The sequence below is a fragment of the Rhipicephalus microplus genome, chromosome X, assembly GCF_043290135.1.
Source record: "Rhipicephalus microplus isolate Deutch F79 chromosome X, USDA_Rmic, whole genome shotgun sequence".
Lineage (NCBI taxonomy): Eukaryota > Metazoa > Arthropoda > Arachnida > Ixodida > Ixodidae > Rhipicephalus > Rhipicephalus microplus.
In genome coordinates, this window is record NC_134710.1 from 433,255,506 (window position 1) to 433,276,270 (window position 20,765).

Genomic DNA, 20,765 nt, shown 5'->3' on the forward strand with positions numbered 1-20,765 from the left:
ACTCACGCGATTGATAAACAGGCTTTCAATCACAGTTCTTTAATTTCTTTAATCGCTAGTTTTAGCTGTGAATCAGAAATAGGACGACATCGAAGTGATATTTTATTCATATTCCTGATTTGTACATCGTGTATACTCAGGCAATATTTTTCCTATATCAATAGTCAAAGCGTGCTGATTCCCGAATCGGTGTTACAACCTTATTCTAAGATAGCAAGTCATTTTACGACGCTGATAACAAGAACGAATATACAATTTTCATCATCATTTTTTTTTCATAAAACCACGAATTTAGGGTTGCTTGTTATCGCAATTTAAGCACAATAAAGGTGATTGACCGAAAAGGCTTCTTGAGCAGTTCACCTCAAATATTGAACCATATATTGCAATTTGTTGGGTAATAATCATCGTGACCACATAATGCCTCTCTGAACAACGTAAATAACTCTTGCACAGGCGTCGATGAAAGAAGAAAACTCAGTCACTGTGGAGAAATTGAGGGAGTTCTAAGGCTCCGAAGAGCTTTTTCCAGCTTTCATCTTTCGGGTGATGTATTAAAGTACTTACGCACCTTCACATCGGCCATCATTTGCCAAATTTATTCGCGCGAAACAAAGTCCTACCACAGGCAATATACAACGAACACAGCGTCAGCTGTCGGTAATCTCATGTGCGGTGTGGATCGTCGGCATTTACACATGTGGCATCAAAAATTTGAGATTTACTGGTGCTCGCGTACGCTCTAAAATAAACTTCGCTATTCGCTTGTAATTTTAAAAAAGAAAGAACTTTACAATCGCGAAGCTTCTAAAATATTGCGCCTTGGAAAAACCGCAATATCAACAAACAGTTCCATGACTTACCGCACTAGGCCACCACAGCTTTTTTCCAGTGTTACAACGATTTTTGGGAGAAAGGAGAGCTGCCTGAGGTTTGGAAGCACTCGGAGACCACCATAATATTCAAGCCTAACAAACCTATCAGCCTTGAGAACCTTCGCCCAATTTACCTTACCTCGTGTGGGAAAGCTATTGGAACATAAGGTACACGACCACTTGACCCGGTACCTAGAAAGTAGCGGGCACCTACTAGATATGATGTTTGGCTTTAGACAGCACCTCTCGACGCACGACGTGCTCCTACTACTCAAAGAAGACCTTCTGGATCACCTGAGTCACCGAAGAAGGTACTCAATACTCAGAGTCGATGTCAAAGAAGCCTTCGATAACATAACTCGTGAGACGATCCTCACCAACCTCGAAGGCACCGGCTGAGGCGTTAGGACCTACACGTATGTCAAAAACTTTATGACAGACCATACAGTAACTGTGGGCATCTGGAACACATCCGCAGCAGAAGCTTCCAACTACTTAAAAAAGGCACGCCGCAGGGTTCGGTCATGTCACCGCTATTGCTCAACGTGGCCTTGATCAATCTGCCTAAAGTTCTCGATAAAATACCAGATGTGTGGCACCCAATATATGCTGACGACATCACGCTCTGGACCAAGGCTTTGGACATCGGTAGACAATAGAGCTGCTTACAAGCTGCCGTAAACACCATTGAAAGGTATATCCGACACTGCGGCCTCAACTGTGCCCTCGAGAAGTCTGAGTACTTTGTACTCAAATGAAGGACGAGAGGCAGGGCTCCTATGTACGAAGAGCCCTACCCTTGCATCACCCTCGATGGGAAAATTATTCCGAAAGCTGGTACTTTGCGGGGGCTCAGACTTCCCATATACAAGATGTAGGGGTGCTGACCCGCCCTGTAGAGTTGTTTGCGCTGTGTGGCGCACGTGTCTGGCCCAAAAAGCTACATTTCGGGTTACAACTGCCGGGCGATAGGTGGAGTTGTGTACGCGAGCAGTGGCGTTGTATACGCGAGTTCGGTTCAGAGTGTCACGCTGGATGGACGTGTTTTTTGAGCGCTCCCGATCGACTGCGCAGATAAGTGTTTTTGCATGTTTTGAGCTTGTATTTTTAATTATAAGGCAGCAGTTGAAATCTTCGTAGCACTTGTTTTATGGTACAGCTTTTTCGGGGGCCAGTCACCAGGTATTTATTAGATAGTGTGTGTGTGTGTGTGTTTCAATTTTTTGTTGTTTGTTTGCCACCAGTGGGGGAGGTGCGCGTACATTGAAGACGCAAATTTTTGTAGTAGAGCTTAGACTTTCTTTTTTTGTAGTGCAGGGCTCGAGTTTAGTAATTATCAAGTATAGGAACAATTGGTGTCAGAAAGACATGGTTAAAAAGACTGTAAAGTGTTCAGGATGTGGAGTGGGTTTGAAAGTGGACCCAAGTGTTGACGCGAATAGAGAAGAGGCTGACGCGAAGTGTAGGCAATGTGAGGTCAAGGAAAAAATGATGGTTGCCCAGAGTGAACTGCTGATGAAAATCGCCGAGCTCGAGACTGCGTTGGCGACAGAGCAAGAGAAAACGAGGGCAATGGGAAAAAGACTGAAGTCCGCCGAGGAAGCACTAGCGAAGCTGAACAAAGGAGCGGCTTAAGGAGAGAACAGTAGGGAACCGGCAACCAGAACGGCGGAGGAGGAAGAGCAAGCAAGTTTGAAAAAAAAAACAGGTTCAGCCGGTTCAATTGTCGCAAGGCCCAGCTCCAGCGAGGTAGTGGTGGGGCTGGGAGGGGACAAAGCAGCCGGCGTCACAGGTGCGATCAGCCCCCAGGTGCAGGACGCTCCAGCTGAAAAGTCACAGGATGTGATAATTGCCGGAGACTCGAATTTAAATCGATGCACAAAAGCCATCAAAGAGAGGGTAAGAGGTGACAAGAGGGTTGCAGTAGGGGCGTTTCCAGGACGCAAGCTGGAAGCAGTCATGAGGCAAGCGAGCGCAAAACTCAAAACTACCGCTGATAGACGAAACCTCGTGATAATTTCAGGCGGTTTAAACGATGTCCTAAATGAAGATACAGCAGGACTAGCAACCACACTGGCGAAAGGCGTCGATGACATGCACGCCACTTCTCCTCAGGTACAGGTAGTGATATGCACGATACCGGAGGTACCAGTGCGGGATAGCAACCTGCAAAGAGCGGTTGTCAACGCAAACCAAGAGATATGGCGGATGAGTCGAGAGAAAGGCTTTGAGGTGGTGGAAATACACAGAGAGGTGCATAGGTGGGATGGTTTTCAACGAGACAGAATTCACTTCGATGGGTGGCAAGGTCATGAGGTGGGTTGGCGACTTGCAGGACGCACAGTAGCTTTTTCGGGGGGCTAGCGGGCCCTTCGGGGTGAAGGATAGCTAGTAACGAGGAAAACAACCAGGGAGACTCTTTGACAAGTGGTATGGACAGATACGATTCCAAAGTGGCACCAATATCTAAGCTAGGTAGAGTACGGGGAAAATAGACGTAGCCACGAGTGTCGAGCTAATTAAGACAGGGTATATTAACATGCAGGGTGGTAGGAGCAGGCTGAAGTGGGAAGAAATAGAAGAACAGCTAAGGGAAGAGATGCCGAAGGTATACGGTTTTGTAGAAACACATCTCAGGGACATGAAACCACCTCCGAACAATCCGGACTACGCGTGGGAATATTGTAATAGAACAGAAGGCAGCAGAAAGGGGGGTGTAATTGGGGCATTCATTCATAAAAGTACAGACTAGCAAAGGGTCAAGCAGGAGTGCAAGGAACATTTATGGCTAAAAGGGAAAGTGGCAGGCCAAATGACACTCCTTGGTTTTGTGTACTTGTGGACGGGAGCAAAGGCCAGAAAGGAAAACCAGGCAATGGTAGAGTGTATATCAAAGGACATTCAGGAGTTGAAAAGAGAGTGCGAGATAATTATACTAGGAGACATGACTGCGCACAAAGAAGATATAGATGGGTATACCAACCTGACAGGCAAAATGATCATGGATATGTGCGAAATGCTTGATTTGATCATTTGCAACAGTACCGAGAAGTGTGAAGGGCAAATAACATGGGAGGTAGGAAGGGTGCAGTCGACGATTGATTAGGCACTGATGTCACATAGGATGTATGATAAGCTCAGGGGAATGCACATAGATGAAGGTGGCTCTAGAAGTCTGGTTAGTGACCACAAAGGTATCAAGGTAAGTTTTGGAAGAGCAGTGAAAGTGGGAAGGAGACAAGATGAGCAACTACAGGAAAATGTTTATCCAGAAAAGCAAATTGAAATAGCCACTAAACAAATTGAGAAAATAATCACGGAGGACAATAAAACAGTGTGGACATACACGAATCTAATTAGACTGTTTAAGCTAGAGCTTCCTAAGACGAGTGACAAGTCACCCCAAAAAAGAAGACACAAACGCAAAAGTTGGTGGGATGAGGAAGTTAAGAGAGCCATAGGAAAACGTCAGGAAGCCTCTAGGGAACACAGACATGCTAAGCAGCGGGGCGAACCGACAGATGATGTTGAAATAAAATGGGGAACCTTTCTAAGCTGTAAAAGGGATGCATCCCTTCTGATCAATGAAAAGATTAGAAGAAAGGGAGCTCAGGGGCTGGCAGAAGTACATAAGAAGATAGAAAGACAGCTGTGAAATTTTGGAACCATCTAAACTCCCTAAGAAATGATACGAGCCTAGAGCAGAGGTTTATAACTACAGCCCAAGGTGCTAGGCTAGAAGGGGACGAAGCTATTGAATATATAAGAACAAGGTTGACAGAAGAATTTCAACAAAGAAGTGTTTTATGCGCCACAATAAAGAAGCATGAATCAAGTGGTGCAAAAGCTCCATTTTCAAAACGAGAGTGGGAAAGTGCTGACAAAAGGGTTCCAAGTAGTACATGCAGGCCCAGATGGCATTCCAATTATGCTGATAAAGACATTAGGTCTGAAGTCTAAGCAGGCTTTCAGAGAGGCAGTGAGCAAACTAATAATCGATGGTGAAGTTCCCCATGGATGGATACTTAGCAGGATGAGCATGATCTGTAAAGGAAAGGGGGACAAAGCTGACATAAACAACTACCGTCCTATAACAGTGACATCAGTGGTCTACAGGCTGGCGATGCAGATTATAAAGGAAAGACTGCAGGCATGAATAGAGGATTAGGGGTTGCTGGGAGAACTGCAGAATGGGTTTCGGAAATACAGGAGGCTGGAAGACAATCTGTTCTCACTGATGCAGTGCATAGAAATAGCAGAAAAGGAACACAGGCCCCTGTGGCTAGCATTTTTGGATATCAAGGGAGCGTACGATAGCGTGGTTCAAGAGGAATTGTGGGAAATACTGGACGCACTAGGCATGGAATATATAGTCACTAATCTTAAAGGATATCTATAAAGGTAACAAGGTAGTGATAAAGTGGGAAAAACAGGTATCCAAGACTGCAGAGGTAAAACGGTGGCTTAGGCATGGGTTTTCCCTGTCACCCTTATTATTCATGATGTACCTAAAGGATTAGATGCCAAATTAGAGGGAAGTGGACTAGGCTTCAACCTCTCTTTAGTCAAACAAGGAAAACTCATTGATCAGGCACTACCAGCATTAACGTACGCAGATGATATGGTGCTAATGGCCGACAACAAGGAAGATTCAGAGATTGATGGATATCTGTGGCAGTGAGGGAGATAGGTTAGATTTTAGATTCAGTAAGGAAAAATCAGCAGTCATGATTTTTAATGCTAACGAAGGTAGTGAGCCTAGAATACAGGACGTCACGCTAGAGATAACACATACATACAAATATCTGGGCGTATGGATAAGCAGTGGGACCGAGTACCTAAGGGAACATGAAATATATGTGACGACTAAAGGTAACAGGAATGCAGCAGTGATAAAAAATAGGGCTCTGTGGAATTACAATAGGTATGATGTTGTGACAGCAATATGGAAAGGGGCCATGGTTCCTGGGCTGACGTTCGGCAATGCGGTCTTGTGCGTGAGATCAGAGGTTCAAGCAAGATTAGAAATTAAGCACCGTGGAATAGCTAGGCTTGTTTTAGGAGCTCACGGGAATACACCGAATCAGGGAGTACGAGGTGATATGGGATGGACATCATTTGAGGGCAGGGAAGCTAGCAGCAAGATAAAATTTGAGAAGCGATTGAGAGAAATGGGGGAGGAGCGTTGGGCTAGGGAGGTTTTCAGCTACTTGTACATACAGAATGTCGATACAAAGTGGAGGAAGCGAACCAGGAAGTTGACTAGTAAATACTTAGAAAACAGCAGGTGGCCAAACCAAAAAGAACTATCGGTTAAGAAGAAAGTGAAGGAAACGGAGACTGACATGTGGAGAATGGACATGATTAAGAAGTCCGCACTAGAGATCTATCGAACTTTTAAGCAGGAAATTGCCAAGGAAAGGATCTATGATAATACTCAGTGTAGTTCTCTACTGTTTGAGGCCAGAACGGGAGTATCGCGAACCAAGACATATCGGGCCAAATACGAAGGGGTAGACACAGTGTGCAGTGCGTGTGGAGAGGAAGAAGAAACTGCCGAACACTTGATAATGCTCTGTAAAGGGCTTCACCCTATAGGTCAGGATGATGACGCCGAGTTTTTCTCAGCACTTGGGTTTAAGGACAGGGAGGGCAAAATAGACTTTAAGCGGGTAGACTTCACTAGAAGGAGGTTATCTGATTGGTGGCTAAAGTCAAGACACGAGTGAAAATTAAACCCTTCACTGCTAAATACGAATCCTCAACTTCACTATTTAAAGAAAAAAAGATAAATCTAATGGTTAGTTCAATAAGTATTACGGCGAGGTGGCGTTAGCCGCCGCCCGATCTAAAGGGTACAGCCACATCCATCCATCCATCCATCCATCCATCCATCCATCCATCCATCCATCCATCCATCCATCCATCCATCCATCCATCCATCCATCCATCCATCCATCCATCCATCCATCCATCCATCCATCCATCCATCCATCCATCCATCCATCCATCCATCCATCCATCCATCCATCCATCCATCCATCCATCCATCCATCCATCCATCCATCCATCCATCCATTCATCCATCCATCCATTCACCCGTGAGCACCACTATCATCATTATGGGTGGTAGATTGGTAGCACCGGCGGTAACCCCTGGCGGAAGGCAAGCCTTGTTAGCGGGCGAGAGTTGAGCGAGTCTCTTCTGCGCGTGGCGGTTGCCGCGAACGCTTGTCTCTAGCGTGGATCTCCGGCGCATGGCACCGCGGGCTGCGCGTCGGGGGCCCTCGTGGTAAGTCAAGCGTCGGCACCGCCGCCTTGGGTGTGTTATTGTGTTTGTCGTGTTATTGTGTGTTTGTCATGGAGTGTATGGTAGTATTGTGTAAGGATGTCCTAGCGTGTTGATAACGATTGATGTATCGATTTGGCAGACGATATCTTCGTTCTAAATTAGTTAAATAAATGCGTGTTGTTGTTTGGTTTGTACCGACCGCGTCTGCTGTGTCCGTTCACTCCAAGAGCATGGCACTCGCCATTTCGAGACCTCTCAAAGCATTGATCTGGAGCGGCCACCATACCGAGATTCCAAAAAACTCTCTCGGAGCTCACCGCACTTCTTCAAGAGGAGCGCAAACCAACGCAATGGGCTCAAAGAACACGACACTCTAGGAATAATGCAAGCTCTGCTCACCAGCCGCATCACGTACATCCCTATTGAAAAAAACTTCCACCATAGCAATGGTTGATTCCACTATGGTGGTGGAAATGGTGGCACATGGTGTATGGTGGATGGCGCGCTCCAGCGGGCAATGCTGGAGCGCAAAGCAGCGTCAGAACCACCGTGACGAGCTGCCGCTAATGAAATAATAAAAATGATTGCATGAAAAAGAATGTATCAAGCACACGTAAAAAAAGAAAAAAAAAAGGTGCGTCAGTGTGGAATCAAACCTGGCACCTCCGAATGTTGAACTGAGTACGCTAACCACTGCGCGACGCCGACAGATGGCGATACGAGTGGTAAAAAAGTGGTCAACTCACAAAGTCACTATTTAACTTCTGTTTGTCGTTCACTTGGGAAGGGCGGGATCTGCACCTGCTACTAAAAGTTGCACATTTAATAAACACGAACAACTGCTGCCTGTAACGATTGCCACTGCTGCAACAGCGCTCTGTTTGTGTTACAATTTACAACCGCATGAAAAAAAAAACAAAACAACTTAGCGGACTGAGGAAGAGGTAGAGTTTATCGTCGGTTACTGCCAAGTTTATTATCCGTTTCACGCTCTCTCCAAAGGGCCATATCAGTTCAGGTTTATGACGCTTCTATGCTCATTCGATAGATACGCCCACACAATTGGTTTTGATGTTTTTCGCGCAACGCACACCGCAGTTGTGCCAGTGCACCGCTGTTGCTGTGTCGCTAGGAACAGCTACGTAACGGCTTGTACAAAACGAATGTAGTGCACCAGAAACATTATGCTATTATATTGGTTCAGTAAGCATACGAATTGACGTGTCTAAGTTCTCGCATAAGAGCCAGCGAAGCGCCGGCCTGTGCGACCGGCGGCGGTCGGTGAGGGGAGGCGTACCTTTGGTGGAAGTGCTCCAAGCGCGTCGCATCGATGTTTGTCGCTTCTTGCGCGGACACCGTACACAATAAGAAAGGCTTCATTTAGGGTAAATGAGGCCACAGCTGTGCTGTATTGTCATTTTTACTCGTCAAAATTGTGTATTTTGAAACCCAAAAGCACCGATAACACTTGTACGGGCTCGGTCGGTATGAGTAAACTTTGGTGGAAATCATGGTGGTAGAACAGAAGGGTGAGAGTCAAATTCGCTGGGGCTCATCTTGACGCATGTCGAAAGTGAAGGTTTATGTATATTCGCACGCACTTTGTTAACTTGAAGGTACGGCTCAAACAATGGAGTGTGCAAGAATTAGCAGAGTTGCGTTTCTAGCCTGGCGACATCAAGTGACCGCTGTGTTCTGCTGTAACATTGACAGGGGCAATTGTGAACTGGAGCCCATTTATTTGTCGACAACTGCTCGCCGATATAAAACATTTATTGTCATGTTCACACTGACAACTCTAGTCTGCTAAACATAAAAAAACACATCGCGGATGTCAAACCGATGTAAGAACGTGCGCGAAATGTAAACATATTCCCGGCCGCACATTCTATGCTCCACGAAAATTGAAGCGTTGTTGACACCACAGGAATAAAAAAAAAGCACTACAAAGCATAATGAGCAGCATTGGTTTCTTTTGACCGTAAATGTATCTCTGCGCATTCAAGAATGAAACACCTCAAATAAGTAATTTCACATACTGTCATGTGCTTTTCATCATGCCACCGTCATCCACCAAGCTTGCGTCACGCCACCGTCATCCACCTTGCTCACCAAGCCTTCCACCAAGCACGTTTTGCCTCGCCACCATGAGCCGGCATTTTTCACCGTCACCACCATTGGCTCGCTACCACCACCACCATATGCCACCATTTTTTCCCTTCTCGCCGTCACCAGCCATTATTCCCACTGCAGTTTCCACCATATACACTAATATTTCTACCATATCCACTATTCTTTCCACCATATCCACCAACGATTCCAGCATCCACCAACCCAGGATTTTCAATAGGGATACCTCAGTTTAAAAACCACGACCATTGAAAAACTTAATATTATGATAAGAAAGGCAACCAAAGCCGTCTTGGGACTACCATTCAGTGCTTCCACTTAATGACGTCTTTAGATGTGTGTCCACAACACGTGGCAAGAGCTCGATGAGGCTCACAAGAACAACCAGCTGGAATGAATCAAGCTCACGCCCACTGGGAGGTTGGTACTCTGGTATCTCAACTACAGCGATTCATACATTGCGTATGCAGACCGGGAAAAGTGCATCCCGATGGACGTTCGAGAGTCCCTGTCCATCGTGCCTATCCCACGCGGCATGCACGCGATATTTCACACATGTAGACAAAAAGCTAGAGCCGAAGCTCTTCAACAAAAGTTCAGGCAAAACCTGAATGCCCGCTATACTGACGCGGCCAAGTATCCAAGTAGAAACACGTACGCTATAAGTGTCGTAGACTCTCAAGGCCAAGAGTTAGTGACGGCCACAGTCAAGGCACACAACTCAGACGCAGCGGAAGAAGCGGAATTTGCTGTCGCCACCACCACATGTAAAAACACCACGATGCTCTTCACTGACTCGCAAGCCACTTGCAGAACTTATGTGAAGGGCCGCGTTTCAGCCGAAGCAATTGACATACTACAACGGTGAAGCTCTCCACTTCCATATACCAGCGTAATCTGGGTTCCTGGACGGGTTGATATACAGGGAAATGAAGCTGCTCATGCCGTTGCCCACGAGCACGTTAGTCGGGCTGACCTGGGATTAAAAAATACCCGATCCGTGGCTGCATAGATGGGGATAGTAGGAAACACCTACTAGTCGCTACTTCAACACTAAAAACTGTAGCGACGGGTGTACTCTCCAGCCCATCCAAAACTAAGCAAAGAAGAAAGCATGATCTTCAGATGCCTGCAAAGCAACACGTACATACGTGGAATGTTAATGCACCGCCTCTACCCAACGACACATAGCTACATGTGCCCGCTCGCTAGTGTACCGGACACCCTGGCACATTTGCTCTTGGAATGCCAGTGCCATGCAAACTGGAGCGCGACCAAGCACCAAGAACAAACGTCGTCCACCTAATCAAAACATGAGAGGCCTAGCTCGCCCCCGAGGACCTGAAAGACCAGTGACAACTCGTCGCCAGGGCCTAGAGGGCAGTCGAAGCCAGAGGGTTACTCGACTAGGGAACCCTCCAGCCTTAGGGTGATACCGGTCCTCATTCGGAATACTGTTTCGAAAGGAACATTTATTTTTCTCTCTCGTTCTGCGCCTTGCGCTGCTAAGTCTCGGTCAGAGAAAAAGAAAACAATGAAATGCTTGGCAATACGTAGCAGGAATATAGTATCGCGCAGATTTGTGCAATCGTCATTTTCGTCATTGACATAATACTGATGTGGTAAAGGCAGCAAAATGTAGCGCAAGCGCAAGCAAAGGACTGCAACAACAACAAGAATAAATACAAGGTGGTGTTATCTTGCTTTTTTTTGACATCTTCTTGAACGCTTTCGGGAATTCCTTGCACGGGGACATGAATTCTAAGCACTCTTCGCAATGTATATCAATGTTTCTACACGGTCTCCCGGCGGAGTCTATTTGTCGAGGGGCGTTTTTCAAAAACCAAACAAATGGAAGTGAGAGTTTGAGCGTGCGCGAAATACATATACTGCGTCCGCGTAGCACCGGAATTTTGGATATCTTTGCCACTCTATGTTTTCGTATACCGCCGCTATACATGATCAATATTGCTTACTCATACAACACTTATTGTCGTTAAAGAGAACAAAATGTAGTTAATATCTGGAAGCACTTACGCAGCCTAAGGTGCGTGCCCTGTTGAGCATCCTGCATAGAACCTGCAACATCAGGGAACAAATATTACACGCGGCAAAATAAGTTTCGAGAAAGCAACACTACGAGTGAAGAAAATGTTCACAAAATAATATCATCTATACTACTGAGCTGCACGAATGTACAAATTAGTTCTGCAAGAGTTTTTCATTTGCACTGATGCGTACGAATTGACTAAGTATTTGGGAGAAAAATAAACTGTACACGACTCCTTAAAGTGATACACGCCCCGCCGTGGTGGTCTAGTGACTAAGGTACTCGGCTGCTGAGCTGCAGGTTGCTGGATCTAATCCCGGCTGCGGAGGCTGCATTTTCGATGTAGGCGAAAATAGTGTAGGCCCGTGTGCTCAGATTTGGGTGCACGTAGAGAAACCCAGGTGGTCAAAATTTTCGAAGGTCTCCGCTACGAGGAGTCTCTCATAATCATATGGTGGTATTGAGATGTTAAACCCTATATATCAATCAATCATCACTAAACTGATACACGAGCTCCTGAACTTGCAGATAGCCTGCAGAGTCACGGTTTTTAGTGAAATGCTCACGGATATCTCTCTCAGAAATTTGCACAATTTTTATAGGTAGCTCTTTGCTACAAGTGTGTCCACGACAGTTTCCATTGCAGTGAGAACACAGTGCAGGTTACCTGCGACCTAATAATTTTATGTAGCAGCTTCAGGCGTCGTGTATCATTTTTGTCAGCCTTCTACAGGTATACTTAGCTGCCTTCAGTTTGTTGATGACCAGTTTTATTAAAAAAGAAGTTGACAGATTAGGGCCTTAACAAGAAACCGGAAAGGTTGGCGTTGACAGATGCTCATGTGTTACACCTAATCAGAAAACGAGGTCCCCCGCCCCCCCTTTTCCCTCCCAAACATGCAAGCATGAGCATGTATTTGAGTACCGACCGTATATACTGCTCGTGCACAAAGGTTAATCGGCTGAAGGTTGATGTCGCTAAGCGCAAGATGATGCATTTCGCAACATGCACCAATAAAAGCACGCTGATCTTGACACGATAGACTGTTTGCTGCGCACACTTCACCAGAGCGGTTCATGTCACTGCAGACTTGACGAAGTGACCACAATATAATGCTTCAACTTGGCGCGAACACCGTCTATTTATACAAGTGTACAATCGGGCCCGAAGCGACTAATGAAGGCGGTAAGTTCATGCCAATTACTACTACTACTACAGGTAATAATAATAATAATAATAATAATAATAATAATAATAATAATAATAATAATAATAATAATAATAATAATAATAATAATAATAATAATAAAAATATATTAGCTACAAAAAGAGCAGTTTTTCAAAAAAACTCTGCGTGTTTCAGTTTTATTGTGATGAATGAAGCGGCTTTGTGTGCACTGCTCTGAATATACTCGTTCGGGCAAAAATGAAGCTGGCTGGTCGTTTCTGATGCAAGCTCTTGATTTCTATATGGGACAAAGGCGTGGTAGTTTCAGTTGTAGTGTCATTTACTGAAGTTTGCAAACGCCACAAAAATGAATAGCGACCCATTTCAGTAAAGTTTGTATACAAACGTGGCCTAATTTTTCTGCCAGTCAATGTTACTATACACACGCTCGTTCCGTGTATCCGGTATTTTCGTTTTAGAGATATTCGTTTATTCACAGTTGCCGCACTAGTTTGACTTCCATCTAAGATTTTAGGGTATGCTAATATGACAGGAAAACAATCATCCAGTTGCGCTTCAATTAAAAAACACCAAACTCTCGTGCACTACGAATATATTAAAGTTATTGCGGTTTTACGTCCCAAAACCACGAGATATACTTACGAAGGATACCTATGGAAGAGAGTGCTGCTTGCGATCGTTGCGCCAGCAATGAAACAATAGAGCACCTTCTCTGTCACTGCTCTCGTTACAGCATGCAAAGACGGCAGCTAGCTGCTGCGTTAGCCCGCCTTGACGACAGATCCTTGTCAAAACAGTCAGTGGTCAAAAGCCGACATGATCTGTTTTCGTACAGAAATTCAGTGAAGGCCTTATTAAACTTTTTGCGTGGTAGTGGCCTATTGAATAGGCTTAAACACCCCCGCTCTCTTTTTTCTTTTTCGCGCGTCTATTTTGCTCTTCGCTTTCTTCCTCGTCTTTCTTCCCCTTTTTCTTAGTAGAGGGTAGCAAACCCCATGGCCCAGTTTCTGGTTAACCTTCCTACATTTCCCTCATTTTACCCTCTCTTTCTATGAAGGACATCACATTAGAGGGCTTCAGAAGTTTCTCTCAGTAATTTAACATTTACCTAAATTCAGTACAGGCCATCTGCATGAGTCATTCATCAAAAATGCGGTCTCTGCGGCCGGTATTGGCGGGAGATCCCACGACTTTGGGGTCATCATTAGAGTACCATATACAAGGCCGCCGTACGTCTACTTTGTTGATAGATTCCGAAAAAAGCATAATCGATCAATAGAGCAGACGTGCGACCCCGCCCGCCACGGCGCCCTTGTGGTGCTCCGATGACCAGAAAGTCGCGGGATCTTACCGGTTCCCCCGGTCTCGCCTGGCCCTTTATCCCGGCCAGTATCCCTTTATCTTCCTAGAACCATTCTTGTTTCTTACCCATGAATTTGCGTGTGGGCTAGCACCAGCTCAGGAGTAAACGAGTCGGCTGAAAACAGTGAAGGCTGTATATTTGTAAAGCTAGCTTTTCCGCAATGCAACTTGCCTTGCTAATAGACGCTAACCACTTACCAGAAACAGTGTATTGAAGAGGAGTTTTTTCAAAGACGATAATCTTTCTTGGGGGCCTTCGGCGCAAAAATTTTGGTGTGTCTGTACATTTGTCTGTTTGTTAACTTTTAACGGCACCGAGTATTTGAAACGGCCGACCCCATCCGCAGTGCCCACCAATGTTGCTCAAGCTTTAGCGTTCATACTAGTGCAACTGTCAAATAATGAGCAATCATTGCGCAAGTCTATGGCATCATAACGACACGTATATAATCTGAATGTGCATCTTTAACGAGAAAATACATACATTAGTAATTTTAAGGACCGTAGCGCTTATCACGCTGCGCTGACCATGCAACGCTTGCACGAAAAGGTGAGTGTTTCCAAGGCTTTGCTAAGACGTGATCGTGGTGGCAACTACACATCGCCTTGCAGTCCTCCCCTTATCACCTCTGAGACGGGCGCGCACACGCGTCCGAAAGCCACGCGCTTCGTTTTCCAAGAAGACTGCCAGGTGGCGCTGATGTCTCACGTGGGAGGGAGGCATTTTACGATAATTCAAGGGGAAGCGCTTTACTGTTTGAAGCGAGATCGGGTTGCCTTAGAACGCGTAGTTATAAAGCAAGATTCAGTAAAGAAGAAGAACAATGCACATGCTGCGGGAAAGATAAGGAAACGGCGGAGCATGTTCTGATTGAATGTGGAGATATCCACCCAGGTGTACGTTTGGGCACGAGCCTACAGGAAGCCTTGGGTTTTAGGGACAACAATGGAAAGCTGAACACACCCGCGATTGAAATAAGTAAGAGACGGTTAGAGTATTGGTGGCAGAAAATTAGAGAGAAAGGACAAAAATAAATATTGGAAAAATAAAATATGGACAGTGTGCCGTAAATGGCAGAGAACTTAAGCTGAAAATTTACCTTTTTTTCCATTAAGATAGAATTTATCGAAGTAGAGGCATTAGGCCAACATAAAAAAAAGAAAAAATGTTTTTTTTTGTCGAGCCTGGTGGCATACCTGTCACCACCCCGTTATAAAGGGGACGCTCATAGCATCCATCCATCCGGACGTGACTTGATGCGCTCGTTCGCTTCCGCTGCACGCTCGAGGCACTCTAACGCAGAGCCTCCAGAATATCATTCACCGATTTTCATGCGCAGAACATCAAATTAATTGTTCACTCTCTCCACACGCAAGACTAGCGTCTTTCGACGACGTTTACACACTACATGCAGATACGGGGTCAATTTTTTTTTTCGCGCTATGAAGTGGGAAACTTAGACTTGGTTCTCCTGTCATATATTCATAATAGAAAAGCTCCAGTACGTGCAACTATGGGGCCTCGTCTCCACTGTATTGATGATTGATACGTGGGGTTTAACGTCCCAAAACGACTATATGATTATGAGAGACGCCGTAGTGGAGGGCTCCGGAAATTTTGTCAACCTGGGGTTCTTTAACGTGCACCCAAATCTGAGCACACGGGCGTACAACATTTCCGCCTCCATCGGAAATGCAGCCACCAAAGCCAGGATTTGATCCTGCGACTTGCGGGTCAGCAGACGAGTACCTTAGTGACTGGACCACCACGGCGGGGCCGAGAATGCAAGCAGATGCCTGTTAACGGGCGATCGAGCACATGCGCGCTTTCTCCTCCTACTTATCTCAGAGTTATCTGCTTCTCTTTTTTTGTGTCGTAGTCTGCGCAGCTTCTTACACAACAAAACATTCTTGGCTCAACGTGCTGAGCAATTCCATTCAGCACGGATTTTAGCTATCACTGCTGTGCCCCTCGAGACAAGTGTTGCTATTAGACGATGGTTTACCTGCAACCAGCATGGCCATCAAGAAGAGCAATGCCAGAGCCATATGGAATCCGAGCGGGGCAATACAACCCACTTGTGCTTTTTTCACCTGCTCTTCAAAGCGTCTTTCGGAGGCCGCCGAGGTCCCTCGTCACCTTATGAACGAAAGGGTTGAACAAAAAATAACTATAAGTGGTCGATTTGCGCATGCTCTGTGAAGCGAGCACTCGCTCGACGCAATTCGCTTTCCAACGGGCCATGCACGATGTCGCGAGCGTCGTAAACTTGGCTCGCGCGGCCAATTTGTTTTCTTCTTTCTTTGCCGCTCAAGCGCCCACACTTAAACGTGTCGTGTAATAAGTTTACTTTTGAGCGTTTCGTGCGTGACTGGCGAAAGAGCATCGCAAGGCCTCGTAGCACTATTTCTACGTGTTTATGTTATGTGCATACATAGCTTGGGCATCTGCATAGCATTTGCTCGGAAGCGTTTTCTGTTGATTTTCTCGCTGTGTTGGCTTTGGGTTAATAACTTGTTTCATTTTCGCTATTAATATTTTTATTCTCTTTCTCTTTTTCAGCTTCGCCTTGGTTGCAACAGCAGGGTCATGACCGTGGGTGGCCTGGCCATTCATCGTGCTTACGAAGGAGACTAAATGTTGCGAGTCTGCTTTCCGATGAATCAGCTTTGTATACAGCCCCATTTCTAAAACGTTTCCTGTCGTTCAGAGTTTTGCCTCATTCAACGAAGACCTTCATTAAAGTGGTGGTTTCATCGCAGCTACCAGTAAACGTTTCGCTGTTCCTTTCGTCCATTTCTACATATTTCATGATGCTTAGCAGGTGCGCTAAATAACGTGAGTTAACAAGGAGGCCATGGACCATTTTGTTCATTTGAAGTATATACTTTCTTTAACGAGCAACCTGGTATTCTTTGTATTGTTCGCATTGTGAAGCAGAAGCGTTGGGTAGGAATTAGAATATCTTGTACGTGATTTAACGGCCATGGCTTCATAAAATACTGGCTCACCAACATGATTACCATCATGGCATGTGAAGGCAACATATTCACACCGCGTTTAACCTACTTCAATACGATAACGATGCTACCAGAAGACGATTGGCCTCTGTGCGTCAATAACAAAATAGCTTGCAAGTGATTATTTATTTACCACGTGATAGTACAAACCATCCGTTTGCCTTGGGGTTTAACAACATGGCGGTCTCAGTGACATCAGTGCAAGAAATCTAATAAATGCTCCGAAACGAAAGGTGACAGCGAAGCTATGCGCAATGACTGCAGCAGTAACTGCGCGAACATTCGCCTGCTAAACCGAACACTATCATCATCACGAAGGGCTCTTGCGTTCAAAATAGAATAAAATAAAAAAAGTGATGGTAACCACGAAGAGAGTGCTGAAACAGAAACTCTGCAAACGAACGTTTTCGTTTGGAAGATAGGCTTGCAGGAAAGTCCACTTATACATACTTCTGCAAAGTACTACTTCAGACATGAACGAGGACTCTTGCACTGGTGTTTCAAAGAGGACATACAGCGCCACTGCGGCAGCTGCTGGCGAAATCTCCCTGTTCTCTCTGCACAGTCGTGCCTGGCCACCGCCGACAACCGCGCCTGGCCACAGCAGATTTCGTCCACACGTCCGTCCGTCCATCTAGTTAACACTCCAAATACCGCCATCTCACATATTTTCATCATCTATTCATCATATACAAGTACCGCCATCCAGTGGGCATTCTAAAGATTAAATGATAGGTAGCGCAGCTGGGCTAGACTGCACCTGCGCGCGCTTCTTATGACCTTTTCTCTCATTGCTAAAGCAATGAGAGACTGTTTCCGAGTATGCTTCACCACCCATCGGCGGTAGGGGCACTGCCACCCTGACCGTACATCTCCTGCGGCGCGCAGGCGGCACAAGGGTGCATGCTCGATGTGAAACCGCCGAATGAGGGTTCTCGACAGAGAAGAGAAAGAGGGATACTTCCAAAAGGGGTGGTGGCAGAGAGGCGCTCGTCTCTTTTAAAACAAAAAAACAGTAAAACTAATGTTATCAGACTGAGAAAAATTGCGCTACAATTACTGCGGAAAACAAAGTTAAGGAGGAGACAAAAAGAAGGGGACAGTACAAGCGCAAACTATCAACTGAAGTGTATGCTATCAGACTATCAACAGAAACTATCAACAGAAGGGCCCTAAATTTGCGCTAGAGCCAAGACTGAATGCTGCAGAATGCGTAGGAATGGTACGCACGGTCACCGACAAAGGTCTGAAACAAGCGAGATTGGCAGCCAATAAGAAAAACCTAAATGAAATTCACGTAAACAGAAGAGGGCCGAGAAAAAAATGAACCGCTGGAATAAAAGAATTGGTGACGTACTTCAGGCAGCATGACTTGAGGCTGCTTCTATCAGACAAGACGGGCGTGTTTGTTATAACAAGCAACGCCATGTACATTGAAAAAGCGATAGAAGCAGTTAACAAATATTTCGTGCAAGACAAGGAGATAAACCTAAACAACCTTAAGAAACGTCGCTGAGATGCGGAAAGTCTCTGCCTTGAAATTGGACTAGAAAATTTAGCAAGGAGCCTTAGAATGAGTGATAGAGACAACCTAAGACCGTTTTTTGCAGTCAAGACACATAAAGAAGGAAACCCGTTTAGGCTTATTCTAGAAGGATGCTCTACCTGGCAGAGCACCTTGGCATGCTTCTTCCAGAAGTGCCTGAAAACCTTGCCGTAGACAATCCTTTTCTCATTAAAACTCGGACCGTGTTGCGGAATTCCTCGAGACAACTTCATGCACATTCATTTTGTTTTCGTAGATGTGAACGATCTCTACTATAACATCCCACAAAAGGGGGCTCTCCGAGCTGTTGAAGAGTGCATCGGCGAACTTGGAACCGTTCAATTTCAAAACCAATGCGGGATAAGTATAGCGAACTTTATAAAACTTCTCGAAATCTACCTAGACTCGTTGTGGGTAGAATACAATAGTAAGGTATACAAGTAAATCGGCTGCCTATGCATAGGATCAGGCTTGACCCCCATACTCTAAGACTTGTTCCTGGCGGTGGGACACAAAACACAATACAAGCCATTTCAAGGATCCAACATGGTCAATTGCTTCAGATACGTAGACGACTACCGGGTGGCACGACCAAATCAGGCATTTACTTAGCCTTTAGTCGTGTCCCCCAAGGCAATCTTGTTCAATTTTGCCTTGAATAATCAAAGCAAACCAAACCAAACTACCTCGTATGCCTAGACTAGCCACAAAACAAAATCAGCGGGACAACAATAGTGAAGATATTTGAGGACGCACACGAAGGTTTGCAGTTTATGGACAAAGTCCCCGCCGAAAACTCTCTGCAATACTTACCTTCGTATTCTATAACGTACCTTCACTCAACGCTTCACCTCGACTTGAAAACGCAGATGGGAGCGCCGTCTCTAGGCAGAGGAAGTGACTGCATATCATCGATAATCTGCAGTGATTCTCGAGAAGCACAGCGTCATTATCAGTCAAAGGGTGGCGCAGTGATCAACGCTGTCAAGTGAAGGGTGAAATTCGAGTCGAGGAGCGCTTGTGAATACTGGGGTTATACCTCAACATAAAACAGAAAAGGAGCGACATGTGCTAAATGTACCGAACGAGAGGAGAAAATGGCATGCTTCGCTTCTATTCTGCCCAAACGAAACCAGTGAAGAGGGCCATTGCTCACGTTAGCAAGACACGGTCTGTAAGAAGATCCTGCACACACACATGCGATAATAGCTTCAACCCACAAATACAGCACCTAAGAGAAAGCGGCTACCCAGACGGCGTGCTGGCATCAGTTGGGGAAAACATTCTAAAAAAGATAAAACGAAAGAAAATCAAAGCACCGAACAAGCATGACAAAAATCCTGCAGTAATCCCGTATGTTCACAAGGCATCTCATAAATTTAAGAAGATTGGAGCCAGGCATGAGCTGAATGTTGTGTTCTCAGCTCCAGTCAAATTGAAAGGAATCTGCAAAGAGGTTAAAACTGGTTTCACAGCAAATTCGTGCAGGGCGGGGCCTCGCCTCGATGACCTAGGCACTAACATCAGGTTCGCGGCAAGCGTTCCGGGTGCTGGTGGTGTGGTGGTCTTTTTTTCTTTTTTTTCTTTCTTTCTCGCTCTCGAGCGCAGTTCGTTTGCTTCGAAGTGTGGCAGCTTGGGCTAATTGGTATGACATGACGAAAGTAATAGCGTGAGAACAGAACGACAACAAAGATTGATGGATTGATTACGTGGGGTTTAACGTCCCAAAACAACCATATGATTATGGGAGACACAGTAGTGGATGGCTCCGGAAATTTCGACCACCTGAGATTCTTTGACGTGCAACTAAATCTGAGCACACGGGCCTACAACATTTCCGCCTCCATCATAAACGCAGCCGCCGAAGCCGGGATTCGATCCCGTGACCTGAGGGTTAGCAACCGAGTACCTTAGCCACTAGACCACCGCAGTGGGGAACAACAACAAAGAGACAAGAAGCAAACGAAGGACACGAGCGCTAATTTCTGGCGCTCGTGTCCTTCTTGTCCCTTTGTCATCGTTCTGTTCCCGCGCTGTTCGCTTCGTTCGCAGCGTGCGCTGGGGACTTTTCTGCTGGGTTCACGGCAAGGTGGGGGGGGGGGGGGAGTGTTTTTAGGTGAAAAGAAAAGTGAGCCGCGTAACTGTTTCTCAGGGGGAGGACACCTCAACAGTAGCTCACGAGGGATGTGGATAGAGAAGGGATCAAAAGGATATGATTAAAAGGTAAAGAGATAGAGAGAGAGGAAGGAGAGAGCGAGGCGCAGGGACAGCGAACGACGGAAGAAAAGACAGGAAAGAT

The 20,765-nt window shown here is 45.7% G+C and overlaps 1 protein-coding gene across 3 annotated transcripts in view; it reads right to left on the bottom strand.

Annotated features, from left to right (window-relative positions):
- Positions 1–20,765, bottom strand: part of LOC119160904 (defensin-like) — a 78,566-nt gene that overhangs the window by 4,207 nt on the left and 53,594 nt on the right. For 2 of the 3 annotated variants that reach the window (XR_012888105.1, XM_075881880.1), the window contains exon 2: positions 11,335–11,376. Coding sequence is in view for 2 of the 3 variants with exons in the window: in XM_075881880.1 (XP_075737995.1) it covers positions 11,335–11,376 (42 nt within the window). In the remaining variant the exon portion in view is untranslated. Of the gene's footprint in view, positions 1–11,334; positions 11,377–15,905; positions 16,033–20,765 lie in introns of those variants that run through there. The other variant, XM_075881879.1, reaches the window with a different exon arrangement.